The 18,089-nt window shown below is 36.9% G+C and overlaps 5 protein-coding genes across 6 annotated transcripts; 2 read left to right on the top strand and 3 right to left on the bottom strand.

Annotated features, from left to right (window-relative positions):
• Window positions 1–1,635: 1,635 nt before the first annotated feature.
• On the bottom strand, window positions 1,636–4,270 carry LOC100177356 (agmatinase, mitochondrial). The gene is made up of 9 exons (XM_002122845.4): window positions 4,110–4,270; window positions 3,916–4,024; window positions 3,730–3,817; window positions 3,549–3,663; window positions 3,446–3,494; window positions 3,122–3,317; window positions 2,910–3,010; window positions 2,671–2,834; window positions 1,636–1,994 (listed from the first exon to the last, which is right to left on the bottom strand). The coding sequence occupies exons 1-9, from the start codon at window positions 4,237–4,239 to the stop codon at window positions 1,918–1,920; spliced, it is 1,029 nt and encodes a 342-aa protein (XP_002122881.1). The 5' UTR covers window positions 4,240–4,270; the 3' UTR covers window positions 1,636–1,917.
• Window positions 4,271–5,095: 825 nt separating this feature from the next.
• LOC100180543 (agmatinase, mitochondrial-like) lies at window positions 5,096–8,096 on the bottom strand. Of its 2 annotated transcripts, none has more exons than XM_002122623.4 (9): window positions 7,806–8,096; window positions 7,532–7,640; window positions 7,129–7,216; window positions 6,951–7,065; window positions 6,846–6,894; window positions 6,591–6,786; window positions 6,335–6,435; window positions 6,016–6,179; window positions 5,096–5,358 (listed from the first exon to the last, which is right to left on the bottom strand). In XM_002122623.4, exons 1-9 carry the CDS (start codon window positions 7,933–7,935, stop codon window positions 5,282–5,284), a joined length of 1,029 nt encoding a protein of 342 aa, XP_002122659.1. In that variant the 5' UTR covers window positions 7,936–8,096; the 3' UTR covers window positions 5,096–5,281. The 2 variants fall into 2 exon arrangements, with proteins under 2 accessions (XP_002122659.1, XP_026696294.1); XM_026840493.1 differs by having other exon boundaries at window positions 7,970–8,093.
• Window positions 8,097–8,160: 64 nt separating this feature from the next.
• Window positions 8,161–9,241, top strand: LOC100178172 (UPF0561 protein C2orf68 homolog). The gene is made up of 4 exons (XM_002122996.5): window positions 8,161–8,364; window positions 8,461–8,542; window positions 8,624–8,743; window positions 8,884–9,241. The coding sequence occupies exons 1-4, from the start codon at window positions 8,255–8,257 to the stop codon at window positions 9,007–9,009; spliced, it is 438 nt and encodes a 145-aa protein (XP_002123032.1). The 5' UTR covers window positions 8,161–8,254; the 3' UTR covers window positions 9,010–9,241.
• On the bottom strand, window positions 9,135–12,973 carry LOC100182893 (galactocerebrosidase). The gene is made up of 8 exons (XM_002122485.4): window positions 12,455–12,973; window positions 11,906–12,178; window positions 11,464–11,772; window positions 10,845–11,212; window positions 10,514–10,776; window positions 10,153–10,292; window positions 9,738–9,885; window positions 9,135–9,580 (listed from the first exon to the last, which is right to left on the bottom strand). Exons 1-8 carry the CDS (start codon window positions 12,835–12,837, stop codon window positions 9,383–9,385), a joined length of 2,082 nt encoding a protein of 693 aa, XP_002122521.1. The 5' UTR covers window positions 12,838–12,973; the 3' UTR covers window positions 9,135–9,382.
• A 737-nt stretch (window positions 12,974–13,710) lies between these two features.
• Window positions 13,711–17,961, top strand: LOC100179699 (solute carrier family 22 member 5-like). The gene is made up of 12 exons (XM_002122417.3): window positions 13,711–14,436; window positions 14,523–14,691; window positions 14,771–14,877; window positions 14,967–15,070; window positions 15,197–15,351; window positions 15,563–15,731; window positions 15,783–16,013; window positions 16,081–16,295; window positions 16,359–16,541; window positions 16,811–16,949; window positions 17,201–17,345; window positions 17,884–17,961. Exons 1-11 carry the CDS (start codon window positions 14,290–14,292, stop codon window positions 17,259–17,261), a joined length of 1,680 nt encoding a protein of 559 aa, XP_002122453.2. The 5' UTR covers window positions 13,711–14,289; the 3' UTR covers window positions 17,262–17,345; window positions 17,884–17,961.
• The last annotated feature ends 128 nt before the right edge of the window (window positions 17,962–18,089 follow it).

The following is an 18,089-nucleotide window of genomic DNA, read 5'->3' on the forward strand; positions in this document are numbered from 1 at the left end:
TAAAATTACCAATTCACACGCTTACAGCACTTGGAATCACAATCTAAAAGTGCTGGTATTTTTATTGAATCTCCCCGATGGAGTATGCGCCACGAAACTCAATATCTTGAAATTCCAGCTGTGTGTTCACGCCAGATCGTTTCTCCTCACACTACGCGGCTATTGAACGTTTAGCGTGATATCATCTCTGTATAGAACCTATACAAGCATGACAACACACAAAGGAAAACCGTGTACGACTTTCTGTTTACCAAAAGACACATATTTGAAAGGAAGAATTAAACAACGGTCTTATGTTTCAAACATGATAACAAACTCTGAGTTTTACGCATGAATAATTATAACGGTGGCTCTGCTACATAGCGTAACGCTAATATTTCCTTTCTCGTTCTACACGTCACAACCCTACATACACGATAACAGCAAACAAAATGCTATGGTAGTTTACTCACTGAAAGAATCTGTACTGAAACAATGCGACTAAGACGCCATTCTAAACTATTCCCATACAAAGAGCGGTATTTAACAGAGCGTGTGACATTCCAATAACCTGACAAGGCGCCAATTCAATCAGCCATATAAAAACCCGCCCGACAACAGTAATGTTTTATATTATATTTAGCGCCCTGAACAATATCAACACAGCTCACGACAAAACGTATTGATCGAGACGCGCACAAATACCTACGACTAACAAATACCTGTAGCACCTGATGGCTTATACTATTCGTCTTTCATAACTTGTACTTAGATCTCCCTATGCGATATACCTTCTTCTGTCGGGCAACGCCCCTGCACTGTGCAAATACATCTCAAACCGCTGTACCTCCACAAATTGGCAGCTAAGCCAAATACTAACATGCAAGTGTGCATGCTCACTACAACATCCAACCGCTGCCCGAATTACAACTGACTGGTGTACAGGCAAACGCGACGCACAATGCCCAGTGAATGTTTCTGCCTTATTAGGAAGTCCTCGCATGTGACGTCACTGCGGAAGGCACTTTTGTGGCCGGGTGTCGCCCGCTGTTACTAGTGACGCAAATAAGCGCCGGCACTTGTGAATGAAACTGTCGGTAATTCTCACCGAGTCATAATTTCTTTAAAATCATAAACTTGTTCGATATCAGCGAAACCAAAGAATGATAAATCAAAACTAATCTGGGATAAACATCTCCCGGGATGATAAACGTCAAAAATACGACTATATACGTCTTATCTAAACTATATCTGGCACAAACAGGATAAATCAAAGTGATAAATTGACAGTTTAAAATAGATCGCTTTTCGATTGTAAAAATATTTAACACACTCATAACATTTTTGCTCTTCAACCTAAACCTCGCAATTTTGCGATAATGCATGACTTACTCCGTCTTACTATATTCTTTGAATATTAATTATTATCCACAGCTTCGATACAAACGTTTCACCGTAGCAATTCAGCAAGTCAACGCATTGTGTTCCCTTTAACACAGCGTTTAGCGAGCAGTATTATGGTCAAGTGAATAAAACGAACAAAAACATTAATACAATTATTGCCTTAACTTGTCGATAATACAATTCGACTCGGAAAAGTTTTTTTTACCATTTCAATTTATATACATCGTCATACTGCGGTCTTTAATAGAAAACTACTTTGTTCTTTGAATTTTATTGTTTACACTGTGCCACCCATGGCCTCGAAGCAATTTCCAGCCAGTAATGACACAAGACAAGTAATATTGGTCGGCGGGTACTCCCTAGGGGGATCGGAAACCGCTTTTGTTTCAATTATGTAATTTCTGATGGTCAATTGGAACCAGCGGAGGAATTGTAGCCAATAGCCAAGTACGTGATCTCAATGTTAAAAATGTTACACTATGTCGTATAAAGTACGTCAATGTGGCGTATTTATTACACTTCAGCATATTTGTATTAGTTGTTGTACTTTACACCAGGTAGAACACACAGCATCTCAAACAATAGATTAGCACCAGTAAGAGCGGTTGTTCCTGTCAAAGGCAAGTGTACAAATTAAATATCATGTACTGTCATACTTTATGTACTGACATACTATATAAAGACGCCATAGTATTATCTCGCGTTACTTATACCAGAATGCGTATTTATTTAAACTGTGGACGTACTGCAATGACAGTTTAATTTAAAATTAAAGGTACAAAATCTAAAGAGATCCCTTATGGGTTGTCTAAATTATTAGACATTTATATTTAAAAAAAACTTTCAAAAAATCACATAAAGATTCACATACATGCCGTAAATCGTAAGCTGCACCAATGGGCGACAAATAGTGTGTGAAAACAGAGCACCGGTGTTATAACGACTCAATTGCTCCACCACACGGGTATAATTAAGTTACTCTTACATAAGGGAGCACTGCCCAGAGAAATATCACAAGCGTTCGGTGCGAAATATTCCTTGCACACAAGTCGGAAAACGATAGACGTTATAACATAGGTGTTCATACACCTCGTAGCAGCTTACGAGTTACCATGTATGTTACTTTGTGGGTGATTAGATTTTTTTAGAGGGGGTTATGTATGGCTGATAATTTAGACAACCCATTAGTGACCACTGGGTTGGAGCAATTGCCGTTATGTGTCTTGCCCAAGAACACATATGCGCCCACAATGGTAGCAACATGAAAAACTGGTTAGGACCACATACCTGTTGTATCATAAGGTGGCGATACTTCCACAAGGTCAGCTCCAACCACATTCATTCCACGACAACCCCTTACGACCTCAAGTCCCTGAATAGAAGTGAGACCACCTATTTCAGGGGTTCCAGTCCCAGGAGCAAAGGCAGGGTCCAACGCATCAATGTCGAAGCTGAAAGACGTAATACACGTGTAAAGGATATTTTTATTGTGGTTCATACTTAATTTAAATTAGATTTGTTATCACCTTACATACACTGGTCCATCTCCCATTTGTTCTTTCACTTCCTTCATCAATGGGGAAAGAGACTTATGCCAGCATTGCTCAGCTGGTACAACTCGGAAACCCTAAACACACGGAACTTTAGTATACATACTGCCTATACAAGGGGCCTTTAAACACAAATTGACTGACATTCTATATAAAAAAATATCAACTCTCCAGACACATAACCTTACATTGTCCAATTGAAACTTGTGATCGTCAACTGAGTATCCAGAACCACGCAGGCCAATCTGCACCACTCGCTTCGTGTCAAGCAAGCCTTCTTCTACAGCTCGTCTGAATGGCGTTCCATGTGCAATTTTTTCACCAAGCATCGTGTCGTTGCAGTCACCATGTGCATCAACGTGAACCAAACCTACTGGACCATACCTGTAGTAATCCATAGTAAAAGCGGGGTTATAATATTGGTGCAAAACGTTTGAAGTTCGTAGCCGTGTGAAAATGGTTAGCGCACATGCCACTCTATAAATCGGAGTTGACGCTTTTGAGACACTTACTTGTCAGCTATTGCTTGCAGAATAGGATATGTTATGGTGTGATCTCCACCTGTAAATTAAGCTTTAAGTAAAGAATACATGTAAAAGTAAATGTCAGCTTTACCTGCGGCTAATGGAATGCAACCATTTGCAACAATTTTTGCAAAACCCTCTTTAATACTTCTGCATGCGTCTGGTAAGTTGTATAAATTAACCCAAACATCTCCTACGTCAGCAACCTGATATCAGAAAGACAGCGGCGGAAATATCATTTAAACACTAAACTTATTGCAACAGTTGGTTACCATAAGTGACTGAAACGGTGTTGCGCCAGTTGCTACATTCACTTCACGAACCAACACTGAAGATGTACGTATTTCCCTAGGTCCAAACCTTAACGGGTATATTATTTTCTATATTTGAACCACACCACCGTCTTTAAGTTTTAACATCTTGAAGCAACGTTTATAATAAATTCCGGCAAAATGTACCTTGTTCCCGACCTATTTGAAGTACCATGGTCAATAGGAACACCAACAAAACAAGCATCCAGTCCTTCTGTTGACGAAGCTATTGGAAGTCGCATCATACTTGCAATACCTACGTTAACAAGTTTCCCAAGCTATGAAATATGTTGGTGGCTTGTATTGTAAATGACGTTTAACTTAAGATTCAAAGTACTGACCTCCACAGCGAGCCATTTCCATTCCGCTCAACGGGGTATTAAATACTTTAGTTACATAATTTCTCCTTTCTACTTTCTGACATTGCTTCTGTACAGCACGTGCAACTAACCGGCTTCGAACGAGCAACATACCGCTAGAATGTCGGCTTTATGTTTCGAAAAACAGACAATGCTCAAAACACTGCAACGCAATGCGCAAACATTGCCGACACACTTCACTGCGTTTAACCGGCGTTGTTAAACAATGAAACACTCGTTCGCAAAGCTGAATGCGACAATAAAACACAAACAACATTGTAAGCAGTTTGACAGAACGAATAAAAGCAAATTGTTTTTTTAAGATCATTTAGTCAAAGTACAAGTATCAAACGTATTAATTTAATATGGGTGGTCGCTAAACGACTAACGTAAATGAGAAGTGCTGTGGCGGCCTTGCTGTACCATCACATCACATTTGTACTGTTTCATTTTACATTATACAATCGTACCATTCCATTTTATATATTGTCTCATTTATTTAATATATGGTAGGGTTAGGGAGACGGAACACCTCATGCATATAATATCAAAGTAACTTATACTGTTTTAAACAATTAACAACAGCCTTTTCCCATATTATGAACAAGAATAAAAGATGTAACCTGAGAACCAAATAATATCCACTACATTACAAGTAAGAACGAAAAGCCATGTGGGATCAACTCTTTACAGAAATCCTAACCTAGAAATCTAGAATGTACCAGTAACAGGCAACTGAACCATTCCGAGATAACCTAGACACCCGGGAGCACCCGCAGCAAAGTTAATTGCATCTTAATTAAATCCTACTCACTACATAAATACGGGTTGCTGTAGGAGTGTAGGCTGTAGTGCATACGACCTGTGTTTCTATATATGACTCTTGGTGCGGCCCAGAAATAGCCTTTCAAATGACCGGTGTTGGCTACATCACTGATAAGCTGCGCTGGTAAACAGACCGGGCTATCTAATATTGAGCCAATCATGTACTTCAATACAACGTCAAAATTCAATGAGCAATAGGTAACGAGAATTGTACAGAAGCTAGACTATCTCTGCGGGCTATGCGTAACTTGCAGTTTTGAGTATAATCATGCCGTAGGCACATCTTGTGTGAACACGCCAGCTGCTGCGATAGGACCTACGCAGAAAATTTATTTGTCATATTTCACACCCGGTAGAATGCACAACATCTCGAACAGAAGATTTGCACCAGTAAGAGCGGTTATTCCTGTTGAAGGTAAACAATTTTTCCAATTTATATTTAATTTAAATGATTATAGTTGGTTGGGGTAGGATGGGACATGTTTTTAATCTCTTTTGTCATCCCATTTGGTAGTGAACAAAAAACATTTACAGAATTATATACCCGCAGCCACACAACTCTAAAAAAGCGTTCTTAATTGTTCGAAAGTTAGATGCTAACGACATCCTACAGTATAACTTGTTTTTCCTGACAGGTCAACAAAGTTGTTATAACTTGGGGTTCTATTTTATACACCTGGTGCCTGCTTATAAGCTACAAAGTATCTGACTTTGTGGGTAATCATATTTATAGATTTTTTAAAATGTAGTCCTGACTGAAATGATATCCTAAAATACTATAAATTTTATATCATCACGTGGCGGGTCAGTGGAAGTCTTTATTACACGGGTATTCTATTTCATACACCTCGTGTCCACGTATGAGTAACTAAGTAGGTCACTTCTGGGTAATTATTTTATTGACATTTTTATGTTATTAATGTGGGGTTTTTATATTTTTAATGTAGGCAATGGCTACAATTTGGAGCAATTTAATTTAAGGCATCAGCTACGTATTATTAAACATCCAGAAAGTTAACTTTTTCTTTGCCACAAAAATGTTTATATGCTTTGTCAGTCATACCTGTTGTATCATAAGGTGGCGATACTTCCACAAGGTCAGCTCCAACCACATTCATTCCACGACAACCCCTTACGACCTCAAGTCCCTGAATAGAAGTGAGTCCACCGATTTCAGGGGTTCCAGTTCCAGGAGCAAATGCTGGGTCTAACGCATCAATGTCAAAGCTACAATTATACTTAAGTTCAATAAACAATTTATTAGCACTATAAAGAATAGACAGTATGTAGATATGTGTACCATTGTAAAAGCATATAAAAATGTCAAAGATTTTAACAGTGTATTGGTGGTCAGAATCAATAAGTATTAGATTTGTTATCACCTTATATACACTGGTCCATCTCCCATTTGTTCTTTCACTTCATTCATCAATGGGGAGAGAGACTTATGCCAGCATTGCTCAGCTGGAACCACTCGGAAACCCTAAACTTACAAAAGTATTAAAGCACAATGTGGAATAAACACTGGTACTGAAGTAATAAACAGTTTATATGCAGTTTAACATTTAATTACGCCTAACTTGGATCATTTGCTGATTGCAAAACCACTGAGTAAACTTTTTATTTTTAAAAACTTACGTTGTCTAACTGGTACTTATTATCATCAACTGAGTAACCAGAACCACGCAGGCCTATCTGCACCACTCGCTTAGTGTCAAGTAAGCCTTCTTCTACAGCTCGTCTAAATGGTGTTCCATGAGCAATTTTTTCACCAAGCATTGTGTCGCTGCAGTCGCCATGTGCATCAACGTGAACCAAACCCACAGGCCCATACCTATTGTGTATATAAGCTGTGATGCATGTTGGACCCAAAACGTTTAAACTAACGCTTACTTGCCAGCTATTGCTTGTAGAATAGGATATGTTATGGTGTGATCTCCACCTAGAAAAAATCAATAAAGTAAAACATTTCAAAACAAATGTCAATAACCAGTTTACCTGCAGTTAATGGAATGCAACCATTTGCAATCATTTTGGCAAAACTTTCTTTAATACTTCTGCATGTATCTGGTAAGTTGTATAGATTAACCCATACATCTCCTACGTCAGCAACCTGAATAAAGAATAGAACATTTATGAATATATATATTGGATCTTTATTGGTCCAGTTACTTACCATGAGTGATTGAAATGGTGTGGCACCAGTTGTAACATTAACTTCATGCACTACCACAGAAGAAGATCGGATTTCTCTCGGGCCAAATCTAAAGTTAGAAATACTCTTTTCTATACAAACTTATTTACAAATACAAAAATGGTCACATTTTAGAACCTATTTATTAAGCAAAGGAAACAATAAAAGTGTAGGTTAATAAAAGCTAACATAAAGGGTGGCTTCAACATTAAAACCCAATGAATATTGTTAATATTCTGTTTAAATTGAAGATGATTTTAGCTTGAAAGAAGAATGGGTCCCATTATATTTGCAAGGGTCACAATAAATTGCAAAGAGAGGGTTAACTTGAAATAGGGTATTTAACATTACCGTTGGTACCAATTCAATCTCCAGTCTTATGTACCTAGTTCCGGGTCTATTTGAAGTACCATGGTCAATAGGAACACCAACAAAACAAGCATCCAGTCCTTCTGTTGACGAAGCTATTGGAAGTCGCATCATACTTGCAATACCTAGATATTCATGGAGAATTTTATAAAAGAGTGAAAATAGCAGTAATATGGAACCAAAAATGTTACACTTAAATTATATGATCAAAATACAACTGGTAGAATTTCATTTAAGATAATCTTTGTATGTTAGCATTTATATCTTTGACCTGAATTTTAAATACTAACCTCCACAGCGAGCCATTTCCATTCCACTTAAAGGGGTGTTAAATTTTTTGGTAACATAATTTCTGTTTGATATTGTTTTACAATGCTGTTTCGCAACACGAGCAAATATATAGCTTCGAGGAAACAACATGCTTCAAACGTCGAAAACAAGTAAACATATGTACGTCCTGATCATTTCTCCAGTGTTCCCCATTGTGTGTGATAAAACCACGTAACTGTAAAATCTTAGCTTGTATGTTGTTTAGTTCGTTCGTAATCAAAAACCCTTCCACTGTCAAAAGGCATCTCCATTTCCCAATATTCGGCATAATATTTATAAATCATAAACATCTATGTTGAAGCTGCTATAGTTACGCTTCGCTGAACATTAATGTTGTGAATGAAAAGTTGTTATGAAGTGAAACGTGCAACGTAAAACAGACACAAGCTCGACTTCACTCGTAGCAGGAATGAGTAGCAGTGGTAGCAGTGAAGAAGATGAACCAACTACGAGAGACAAACGCACACTGGATATGAATCATGGTTTTCTTTATCATATAAGAAGAAACCAGTATGACCGGTGAGTTGGATAGTTCTAAAAAATTTTGTTTAAAGAAACATTTACAACAATTCTTATTGTTTTAATTCAAAATTTCAATCTTTTCATAATAAATAGGGACAACTATGATAAGAAGGTGAAAAATGATCGAATTAACAAGAAAGCACAAGTGAATCGGAACTACCGACCTGAAAATAAGGTAGTCTACTAAACTTATTGTATTTATACCTCCTACATCAATATATTATGTGGTAAGAACAAACTGTTTTATTGTTACTAGCACTACCAACCCCCTTCTAAACGAGGTGATAAAAATGATGAATCCTCAAGAACAGACAAAGGAAAAAGTTTATTTAAACTGGAATACACATCGGATAATGGAAAAGTCCACTCAATAATGGTATGAATGCCAGTGTATTATGTTTTACATTGTGCTGGTTAGTAGTTATATATATCTGACGTAGCAGCTATAAATTTAAGTATTTATATCATAAATTTTGTGGTAAAGGTTTAAACTTAAACATTTTCTTTCAAACATAGGTCAAAGAAAATGATGAACCACTCAGGCTGGCAAAGAGATTGGTCAACACTGCAGGAATTCCTCCAGACCTTCTGGAAACACTGGAGTGGAAAATAAGCCAAGAACAGTTGAAGCGAAAAAAATGATGATACTGAAAAAGCTTTCTTAAATGCTGGTTTTAAGTTAGCATGCATGTCGGAATTTTTGCTGTTTTTTCTGATGGCAACTGTTTTCATTTACTTGTGTATGAAATAACTCATTCATTACTTTCAGTAAATGAATTTTATTAGGTGAATAAAAGCCAAATAGATCTAAGATAATTAAACTATATGACTTTTGCTGATAAAGATATGAATTACCAGTATTTGCAATTAATAATATATAGTAATAATTGTTATGAGGAAGTATATATTGCACCATTTATAAACATTATTAAAGTTAGGAATTAGTACAATTGTATTAAAAAATCTCATGAATAATACTGCAGCAATGCATGTTTTAAAATGCAGTGGTTAGATTTTATGCAGATGTTACACTAAAGTCATCAAATTGGGCAGTTCCATAGTCGGAGGTTCCCAATGCCACAAATCCATTATCAGGAATATTTGAATCTTTTGTTATTGTATGTTCTAATGCAAGCTTCCCATTTAAGTATGCATGGATTTTGTTGCTTGAATCAATTGTGAGTTTTACTTTGTTCCAACCCAACTCAGAATACTAAAATGCAAAAAAAATAATGAATAACAAGACGTTTTACCAGTGGAAAAACAAACATGACTTTGTAGCATTTTTCAGTAATTTTTTAGTATACTTATAAACTAAAACTTTGAAATTTTAAAGCGACGAAACTTGTTTTTTCCAATTCATGACTTACGTCAGCTACAAAGCATTCCCAATAGAAATAGCATTGTTTCAACATTGTTTTGGCCGTTAAATCTGACGTTAGCATGATAGAACCATTTTTCATAAGCCAGAAATAAACACCTCGTGCTTCCCTAGCATCACAACCACCTTTGTCAACTCTGCAAATTTGAAAAAAGAAAAAATTTAAAAAAAAAATGCAAATTCAAAAAAAAAAAATTTCGGCACAAAAAATACTAAACTCGGTAAAACAAATTCTGCAAAAGTGATGGGTCTCTCCACATAGCAGACGAAATCTTAATTTTTATTATATTATAATTTATAGAGTATTGCTATCAGTTTACCAGATTTATTTTATGAAAATTTGATCAGGCCTAGTTTAAAACAACATTCGAAAATAATTAACTAATCGGCATCCAAACTTTTACCTCATTGCAACGAAAGCACCATATGTTGACTCAGATTTTATTGACACTTCAACCGTGATATGACTCCACTTATAATTCCCTATAACGGTTATTGTTTGATTTGGGTCACTGCACCAAGTCACTGGACGTTCCTCCACCACCTAATAATACAATTTATATTATGGTCACTCATCACTATTGATATGTATTACTGAAACATGAAAAAATATTCCACAGAGGGTACTTATCGATATCGTGCACTTATAAACATACAGTGTCACTGTCAACAGTATTATTTAATTGGATGTTTTTTTACTCAGCCGACATGCACATACATTTACTAGCAACTTAATAATGCTAAGTTTTGCAATTCCCAGCATACCTGTCTAAATGTCCATTCGTGGCCATCGTCACTAGTATTATTATGAAATGTTTCATATGAACCAGCTTGGTCAGCAAAGTTAAAGGGTTCACTAAACCCGAGTGTTTTATCAAAAGAATCTGAGTAAGGCAAGGGAAATTCTGCAGGGGCAGGTGGTGTTGGATAACTTCCTTTCATTGCTGTTGTAATTGTTGATAAAGTGATGACGGAATCAATTGGCAAATGGATTGATACTTGCCCAGTTTTGTCAACTGCAACTGATCCTGTAATAAAAAAATGTTGCAATTTGTTTACTGGTTACAAAGCGGTTATAAGAAATCAAACAAATCACCTTTGTTTAAAAATACATCACGATTTCCAGCTTGTCCAAGCTGCGTAAACCACATTTGCATTTTAGTCACTTTTCCTTTGAAGCTGCCTTCCAAAACAAAAGTAGCGTTTTGGTCTTCTACTGTGTATGCTGGCAGGGGTGGTCTGATGCAAATAGACTGGTCATGTGACATTGTTTCAATGATAATTGTAAGATTCCCTTTTTGATCCGTCAATGCCACATAACTCCCACCGCCACTTAAATGGCCCACAGTCTGCAGATATTTCCACCCTGGTTGAGCAAACTGTGTGGTGTGCGAAGTTACCCATAAAGGATCATCTAACACATAGTTACCACTCCATGGTTGGTTTGCTGTCATCAGACTACATCTAAGCAAGGTAAAAATTTTAATCACACTTTGTATAAAACTCATGCTCATGTTTAGTAAATGTTTATGTAACTGGTCTGAATAATTATGTTTTTACCACTGTAGGCTATCAAATTTGGTTTTGTCGTTACTGAGTATGAGCTAAAAACAATATTTAGACAGAAGTAAGTGTATGACCAACCATTGGTTTCTATATTAGACTTATATTTGTACTGAACCACATGAAAAGGGAAATCCAATCTTTCTATTTACCTTTTATATGGCAGATCATTATAATAGCTTGTTATTAAATTCCAAGCAATTGTAGCAGTCATATTTCCATTCACCAAATTCTGATTCAATATTCGTGCCCAACACCCAGCACCAATCACATCATTAAAAGTGCTGTAGTCTTCACTCGCCCATATTGGCTTGCCTGTGCTTTTAGTGGTTTTGCTTGAGACAGTCCCCGGATAGTGAGTTCCTATAACCGCCACAGCCTCTGCAAGCTCTTGGTCGTGCATAATGTCATTAGAAATAGCAGACAGTACTGACCCATCATCGGCGATAATTTGAACATGACTGCAAATGTTCAAAGTAAAAATTTAAAATTTCCCAACAAAAACAACATCTTTTAATTTTTATTATATTAGCCAAAATTTCATATTAACAACAATATATTACTATATATTTTTTTTTATATGTAAGGGAATACCTTAATCCTGCAGAGTTTAAAGTACGACGGAGAGTTTTAATATACTCCACATCAAATGGTCTTTCATTCCATATGCCAACATAATCAATTGTCAAGTTGTGCTCAGATTTTGCACCAAGAACCCACTTTGTAATGTACTGAGCTGTCACCTCACGGTTTTTATATGGCCACACTGTTCCCTGGCCAATCCAACCAGGGAATGCCCAAGGTAACCCCACAAGTTTTATGTTTGGATTTCGTGATTTTGCCTCTTTCATCAACCACCATTCATAGCTGCCAATAAAACAAAAACAACCTTTGTTAGAAAATATATGAAATGTACCTGCTTGCAGTAAGTACATTACAGATTATAGGATGGTAACAAGTGTAGGTGGTTAGGGGTTGTGGGTTAGTGAGTGGTTACACTGGTTAGCAGATAATGTTGGAGAATAATTTTTACTGGCACCAAATTAGAGAACCAACAGTGATGATGTAAAAAAAAATGACCAGATAAAAATTAAGGGCAATACACTGGATAACATCAGTTTACACTCTTTTGTAATGACTTACCCACGGGTATAGTTTTCATCATTTGCATTTCTCATGTGACTTGCTTCAGTTCCTTCAGTACTCTGGCCATCTCCACCTATTTCCACTTTTAAAATGTGAAGTGATGCCCCAAAGTTTGGTTTGAACAAAAAATCCAAGACGTGCGATCTATAAGGATCGGCATAATTCATCAATAAACGACTGGTTGCTCCTCCACCTGATAGACCACCGATTCCATCGAATTGTCGACCCACTCCATTCACGTCACCGATTTTGTATGAACCAGATAACCTTGTTGAAATTTTACTTTGCCAATGTGACGGCTTTTCAAATGTTCGAACTTTTTGGGATAATGCTACATTGCAATATATGCCTAATAGAACGACACCCAATGTATTTTGCATTGCGCCTGTATTACCTTAAGTTTAATCTATTCTTGCCGCAGCAAACGCCCCACTCAAACTAAAGTCTTCTTCCGCAAAATTAACTGAAAACCGGAGGCTGTTTTGTGGATATCCAGTGCTTACTGAGCACGTAAGTGGTCATATAGATTCTTTTTCGTCGAACATCTGTTAAGCACGTAAGTGGTCATTTAGGTTCTTTTTCGTCGAACAGTTTCCACATATCTCAATTCTTATTTCTACCATGTGTTCTTTAATTTAAAAATAAAATCATAACACATATTAATAACTTTTAAAGTAAATTTTCACAATTAAAAGCGCATAATTAGCAAGTAATTAACGACTGTTTGTTTAAAAGCGCTAAAACCAAATTGTAACTTAACCCTTAATTGATTACTTGCACTTAATGAAATATTTCTAACTAAGAATAATCTTAAAAACTACAGTGTATAAAATCGTTTAATTAATGAGTAATTAAGGATTATAACGGTTGCGGGACAAGTAAATTGTGATGGGGTGGGAATTTTGCAACATTTGACTTCACTACGTCATTCGTTTCTGACAAATTATCCGTTATTATAACAAGGCCGGTGCATAAAGTTATTACACAAAGAATTAACTAGTGTAAGTTTAGCACATGGTGCAGGAGTTGTATTTATTTACATATTCTTTACCAGCAACTTCTCTATCTTCCCATATCATATGTGTTTATGAGTCATGAAACATTTCTAAATGCTTTCTACCTACTGCTTCACGCCCACAAACGACGCCTGAAAACCTTTCTGTTGGTAACTAAGTTTTTCTGAATTTAGTCGACCGTTGTAGAAATCGATTATTGATTATTTGCTATTTATTTTAATACGTGCTTACTCGTTACAGCTTTGCTCTCTTATCTTCAATGTCGCTAATTGGTCTCTTTTTTTCGGTTCCTCCGTGGTGCAGCGATGGGTTCACGGCGCGCAGTTCGAATGAAATACAGTTTACAAACCGCAGGCGGACAGTGAGTGCATGCGTTTAGTCCTGCACGGTATTAGAATTGATCTTTACTGTTTCGGTCGAAAAAGGATATATCGCATGATAAGAGGGGTTTATAGCCCGCGCTAAAGAAATAAGACTGCCTGGGGGGAACGACTGTACATCGTCGTAGGCAGACGCCAAAATCTTTATTTGTAGTAATTATAATTGCTTTGCGTTCAGATACGAAATATTATACCCTATAATTAATTATGTGACGCCACGTTCGGCATCGGGTTGCAATATAGCCAGTTAATTGCGATTCGCTTAGAGGTTAGCATGCCGGAATGTGTATATAGCCAACACAACTGAGCGTTAAATAGCATAGCATTAGGTTATTTAAGAAAAAAGTCCATTCTTGCAGGCAAATAAAGCAAAGAGACTAAAAGCTTTTAATCTTTTTTAGATAAAATAGACTTGGTTAAGCGCAACTGTTTTAAAATGACCGCAAAATTGAGCAAATACGAAAAACGACTTTGTATTTTGTTATTCTTATCCACCATGACAAATCCGCTCAGTACGCTGTCAACTTTATTTTCCCACTACACACCGGACCATCATTGTAAAATCCAGTACCCCCAAAACGAGGTAATTTATACAAAGGCCTATAACGACCTCGCAATAATCTTATTTAAACGCGCCGGTAGGCTTTTCTCAAACCGCTTAATTTCCAGTTCAGCAGTTCTAACATTTCTGTGGTTTCGAGCTTGAAGAATAAATACCTTGAGGTTGCCATACCAGACGAGGAACCAAACTTGTTTGGCCGAAGGGGCATGAGCAGATGCTATGAGTATAATATGACTACGGAGAAACAACAATCTGTGTTAAAGAAATTACGAAACGGTAATTATTACTAAATCATGTATTTGCCAGACTCCTTGTTTATATAAATGTGTCCTCATTATATGATTATAAAATGAAGGTACTGTTGAATACATAAGCAACAGGTCGATGTCGGAAAACATCGTAACATGTAAGCATGGCAGCACTTTCAATTTTAAAGACGGCGAAACATCTGCCATTTATGAGGTAATATGTGGCACATAATATTTTAGTTACACGAACAAAATATTATACAAATTGCAACTCTCGTTTTGTTACAATCGATTTGTGTTCAGTTTCAAATGTTTTGTAATGGCAATTGGAAGAAAACGTTTGCGCTTACTCTGTTTATGCTTGGGAAGATGATTGGTGGACTTATTGGAGGCACATTGTCAGATAAGTGAGCTGTGGGTATAGACATGCATGAGCTAAGTAGTTGTTGTTGGTAATTTATACACGTCTGCAATTAGATTGACTATCAACAGGAAAGCCATGTTTTCTATACCACAACTATGTTTGTTTATAGATTTGGAAGGAAATTCGTTTTTCTTGCTTTCACGGCCGTGCAGTTTAGTACTTCAGTTGTTATTGGATTTGCAACGAATTTCCAAGTTTACGCTGCGATGATTTTATTGTGCGGCTGCGGTGGACTCGTAAACTACTACGCGGCATTAACCCTTGGTATAAAGTTTTATTATACTTCATGTATATTTATATACGCTCACGTTACGCTGCTACCTAAACCGGGATGTTATTTTCCTCCCAACAGAGACGGCTTTTAGCAGCAGTTGATAACGTTGTATACGTATAACATAGTACTTACATACAGAAATATTCATAATCACACATACCGAGTTCATGAAACTTTCAATCACAGCGTGTTGTCTTACAGGAAGTGAGGTGGTGAACAAAAGACGTCGAAATTTAATGTGTGCTTGCTTATCGTTGGGCTACGCGGTGGGTTACATGATTACGCCTGCATTTGGTTACTTTTTGAGGAATTGGAGGTGGTACTGCCGAGTAACTGGTTTTATTGGGATAATATATATTCCCTACTATTGGTAAGTTTTATATTACATGCTAAACCGACCAAGTTAAGTGTTTAATAATAGGTTGCTTGATGAATCACCCGTTTGGCTCGAAAGTAAAGGCAAGTTGTCAGAAGCGGCAAAAATACGCGCGAAAATTGACCAATACAACGGGAAGAATTTAACGAAAAACATATGGGAAAACCTGACGTTAAATCCTAATCTCACCCCTGGGGAAGGAATTATAAAATCATGGCTACTTATTTTTAATAACTGCCGGATGGTTATACGAATTTCGATCGTTTGCTTTGGATGGTAATTTTCTGGACTTATGTCGCTTCTACACATTTTTGTCGTTTGTTTAAACGTATCTTCGGTTCAGGTGCATGTCAAGCATCACATACTTCGCCATTGCGTTGGACACTAACAGTCTAAGTGGAAATCGGTTTCTAAACTGCTTTTATGCGGGCTTGGTAGAATTGGTTGCTTATCTAATTTCATTTGGAGCCGTTGAAGTGTTTGGACCCAAAAACATCTACATTATATCGATGTTAGCAGCATCTGGTTCTGTAATCGTTACTCCATTTATAAAACTATGTAGGCAATGATATGTTTGCCTGTTAGCTTTTTGGGACAATTTTTAAAACCTATCTATTTCAGGGAGTTCTATGGCAATGAGCGTGGTTACTATGGCAGGAAAACTGTTCGTTGGTGTGGGGTTTTATGTTGCTTGCATCATGACGACTGAACTTTTTCCGACTTCCATCAGAAATTCGGTCGTCGCAGTTGCTGCAGCCTCATCAAAGCTTGGAGGAGTGCTTGCCCCTCTTTTCATTTACAGTGGTAAATATTTGTGACTATATGACTGCAACTACTTGTTTAATAGCCTATACTAGAACATATAGTCGGCTAACATATGTTGAATGTAACTTACTTTATCTTCGCGTGCAGCCGGAAATGTGTTCTAGTAGGCCATGGCTGCTCGCATTCCTACACTTCAGTTCAAAACGCATAGATTGCTGTTGAGTTACAAAAATGCTTAACCGATTGATCACCGCCGGTTATCCTGATCAAAATTATAGTTAAACATTATTGTTATTTTTACAAATAAGCTAACGAAGGAGACAACTGGATACCGTATGTGGTGGTGGGTTTGTTCATTGCATTATCGGCATTACTCTTTCTGCTTTTGCCAAAATCGCGCCACCAGAATCTCCCACGTAATGTTGAAGAAGCTGCGAACATGAAAAGGTATTTGTTAAAGTAATAGATTTCAGTTATCTTATTTGACTGCACGTGCGGCACAGTGCAATGGGCCAACATTTTCGGATAAAAGTTCTCGGACGTATCCGCACTTGACTTCCTTTAGAAAGAGCAGCAAAATATAGCATAGTACAACTGCTTTGGACCCTATATAGGAATGATATATGTGATTATATACAACGTATTTACTTCTATATTGTACAAAACAAACATAATGAACAATGCAAATAATATTACAGCAGTAAGCTGTTGTCATGCTGTTGCACAAATCACAAAAGCGAAAGTTTATCAGAAGAATGAATAATGTTCTTTGGAACGGCGTTAAAGAAGTGAGACATTTAAAAAACATGACACGGCCAGGTTCTATAGCACTCATGCTATGAGTTTAAAGGGCCTAAACACACCCCACGTCACTTTTATTTTTTATGGTAAATTCATAAAGCCCGTTTTATTGATTCCAAAAATACTTTGCTTATTAAAATTGGTCCAGTATAGGCGGAGATATTCGTCCTCAAACAGTGATCTCTAGCGCTATCTTTTTTTTACTACGAGCTCCGTGATTGTGACGTAGGAACGTACTAGTCACGTGACTGATTCATTCGTAAAAGTAAAACCTGCGTTTTTTTTGTGCTTTTTTGCGTTTTTTTTGTTCTCTCGTTTTTCGCTGAAAACATTGCCTCTCGCCTTTCTGAATGAGAGCGGCCACGCTTCATAAATTTTGTTACGTGTTTGTCACGTGGGTAGTACACTTCTCAATTTTTTTCGCCACGCAACTTTCAAATCAGTTTTTTGAATTTCACGGTGTTTCAGCTGGAATATCTTTGGTTATACAGAACCGATTAAAACAAGTAAGGTGTCGTTGGAATTAGAAAAACACACTCTATCGATTAAAGCGAAGTACATTTGGGTTGTGTTTAGGCCCTTTAAACTGTATATCTGTTACGACATAATTATAATTGGTAAAAATTACGTATGGTAGGGTGGGGAAAGATGGGACTCCATTTTCGTTCAATTTCTTGTCCCATTTGGTAGTAAACAAAGAACTTTCATTAAATTCTAAAACTGTATCCTTACGACTCCTATGTACCACTGTTATTGTTTAAAACACGATCAGGCTATTTAAATAGT

The sequence above is a fragment of the Ciona intestinalis genome, chromosome 2 (assembly GCF_000224145.3).
Source record: "Ciona intestinalis chromosome 2, KH, whole genome shotgun sequence".
In the NCBI taxonomy this organism is placed as follows: Eukaryota; Metazoa; Chordata; class Ascidiacea; order Phlebobranchia; family Cionidae; genus Ciona; species Ciona intestinalis.

Bases quoted from the DNA above. Each gene is read 5' to 3' on its own strand.
- LOC100178172 (XM_002122996.5), top strand. From the start codon at position 8,255: ATGAGTAGCAGTGGTAGCAGTGAAGAAGATGAACCAACTACGAGAGAC. The intron at 8,365-8,460 runs GTGAGTTGGATA...CATAATAAATAG, and splicing joins AGAAGAAACCAGTATGACCG to GGACAACTATGATAAGAAGG. The intron at 8,543-8,623 runs GTAGTCTACTAA...TATTGTTACTAG, and splicing joins ACTACCGACCTGAAAATAAG to CACTACCAACCCCCTTCTAA.
- LOC100179699 (XM_002122417.3), top strand. From the start codon at position 14,290: ATGACCGCAAAATTGAGCAAATACGAAAAACGACTTTGTATTTTGTTA. The intron at 14,878-14,966 runs GTAATATGTGGC...ATTTGTGTTCAG, and splicing joins AAACATCTGCCATTTATGAG to TTTCAAATGTTTTGTAATGG. The intron at 16,296-16,358 runs GTAGGCAATGAT...TATCTATTTCAG, and splicing joins TACTCCATTTATAAAACTAT to GGAGTTCTATGGCAATGAGC.
- LOC100180543 (XM_002122623.4), bottom strand. From the start codon at position 7,935: ATGTTGTTTCCTCGAAGCTATATATTTGCTCGTGTTGCGAAACAGCAT. The intron at 7,066-7,128 runs GTAAGTAACTGG...TTCTTTATTCAG, and splicing joins CACCATTTCAATCACTCATG to GTTGCTGACGTAGGAGATGT. The intron at 6,787-6,845 runs GTAAGCGTTAGT...TATACACAATAG, and splicing joins CTACAAGCAATAGCTGGCAA to GTATGGGCCTGTGGGTTTGG.
- LOC100182893 (XM_002122485.4), bottom strand. From the start codon at position 12,837: ATGCAAAATACATTGGGTGTCGTTCTATTAGGCATATATTGCAATGTA. The intron at 11,773-11,905 runs GTATTCCCTTAC...GAACATTTGCAG, and splicing joins TTAAACTCTGCAGGATTAAG to TCATGTTCAAATTATCGCCG. The intron at 11,213-11,463 runs GTAAATAGAAAG...TACCTTGCTTAG, and splicing joins AATGATCTGCCATATAAAAG to ATGTAGTCTGATGACAGCAA.
- LOC100177356 (XM_002122845.4), bottom strand. From the start codon at position 4,239: ATGTTGCTCGTTCGAAGCCGGTTAGTTGCACGTGCTGTACAGAAGCAA. The intron at 3,818-3,915 runs GTACATTTTGCC...ATACCCGTTAAG, and splicing joins TCAAATAGGTCGGGAACAAG to GTTTGGACCTAGGGAAATAC. The intron at 1,995-2,670 runs GTATGTGGTCCT...TGCCTTTGACAG, and splicing joins GCCACCTTATGATACAACAG to GAACAACCGCTCTTACTGGT.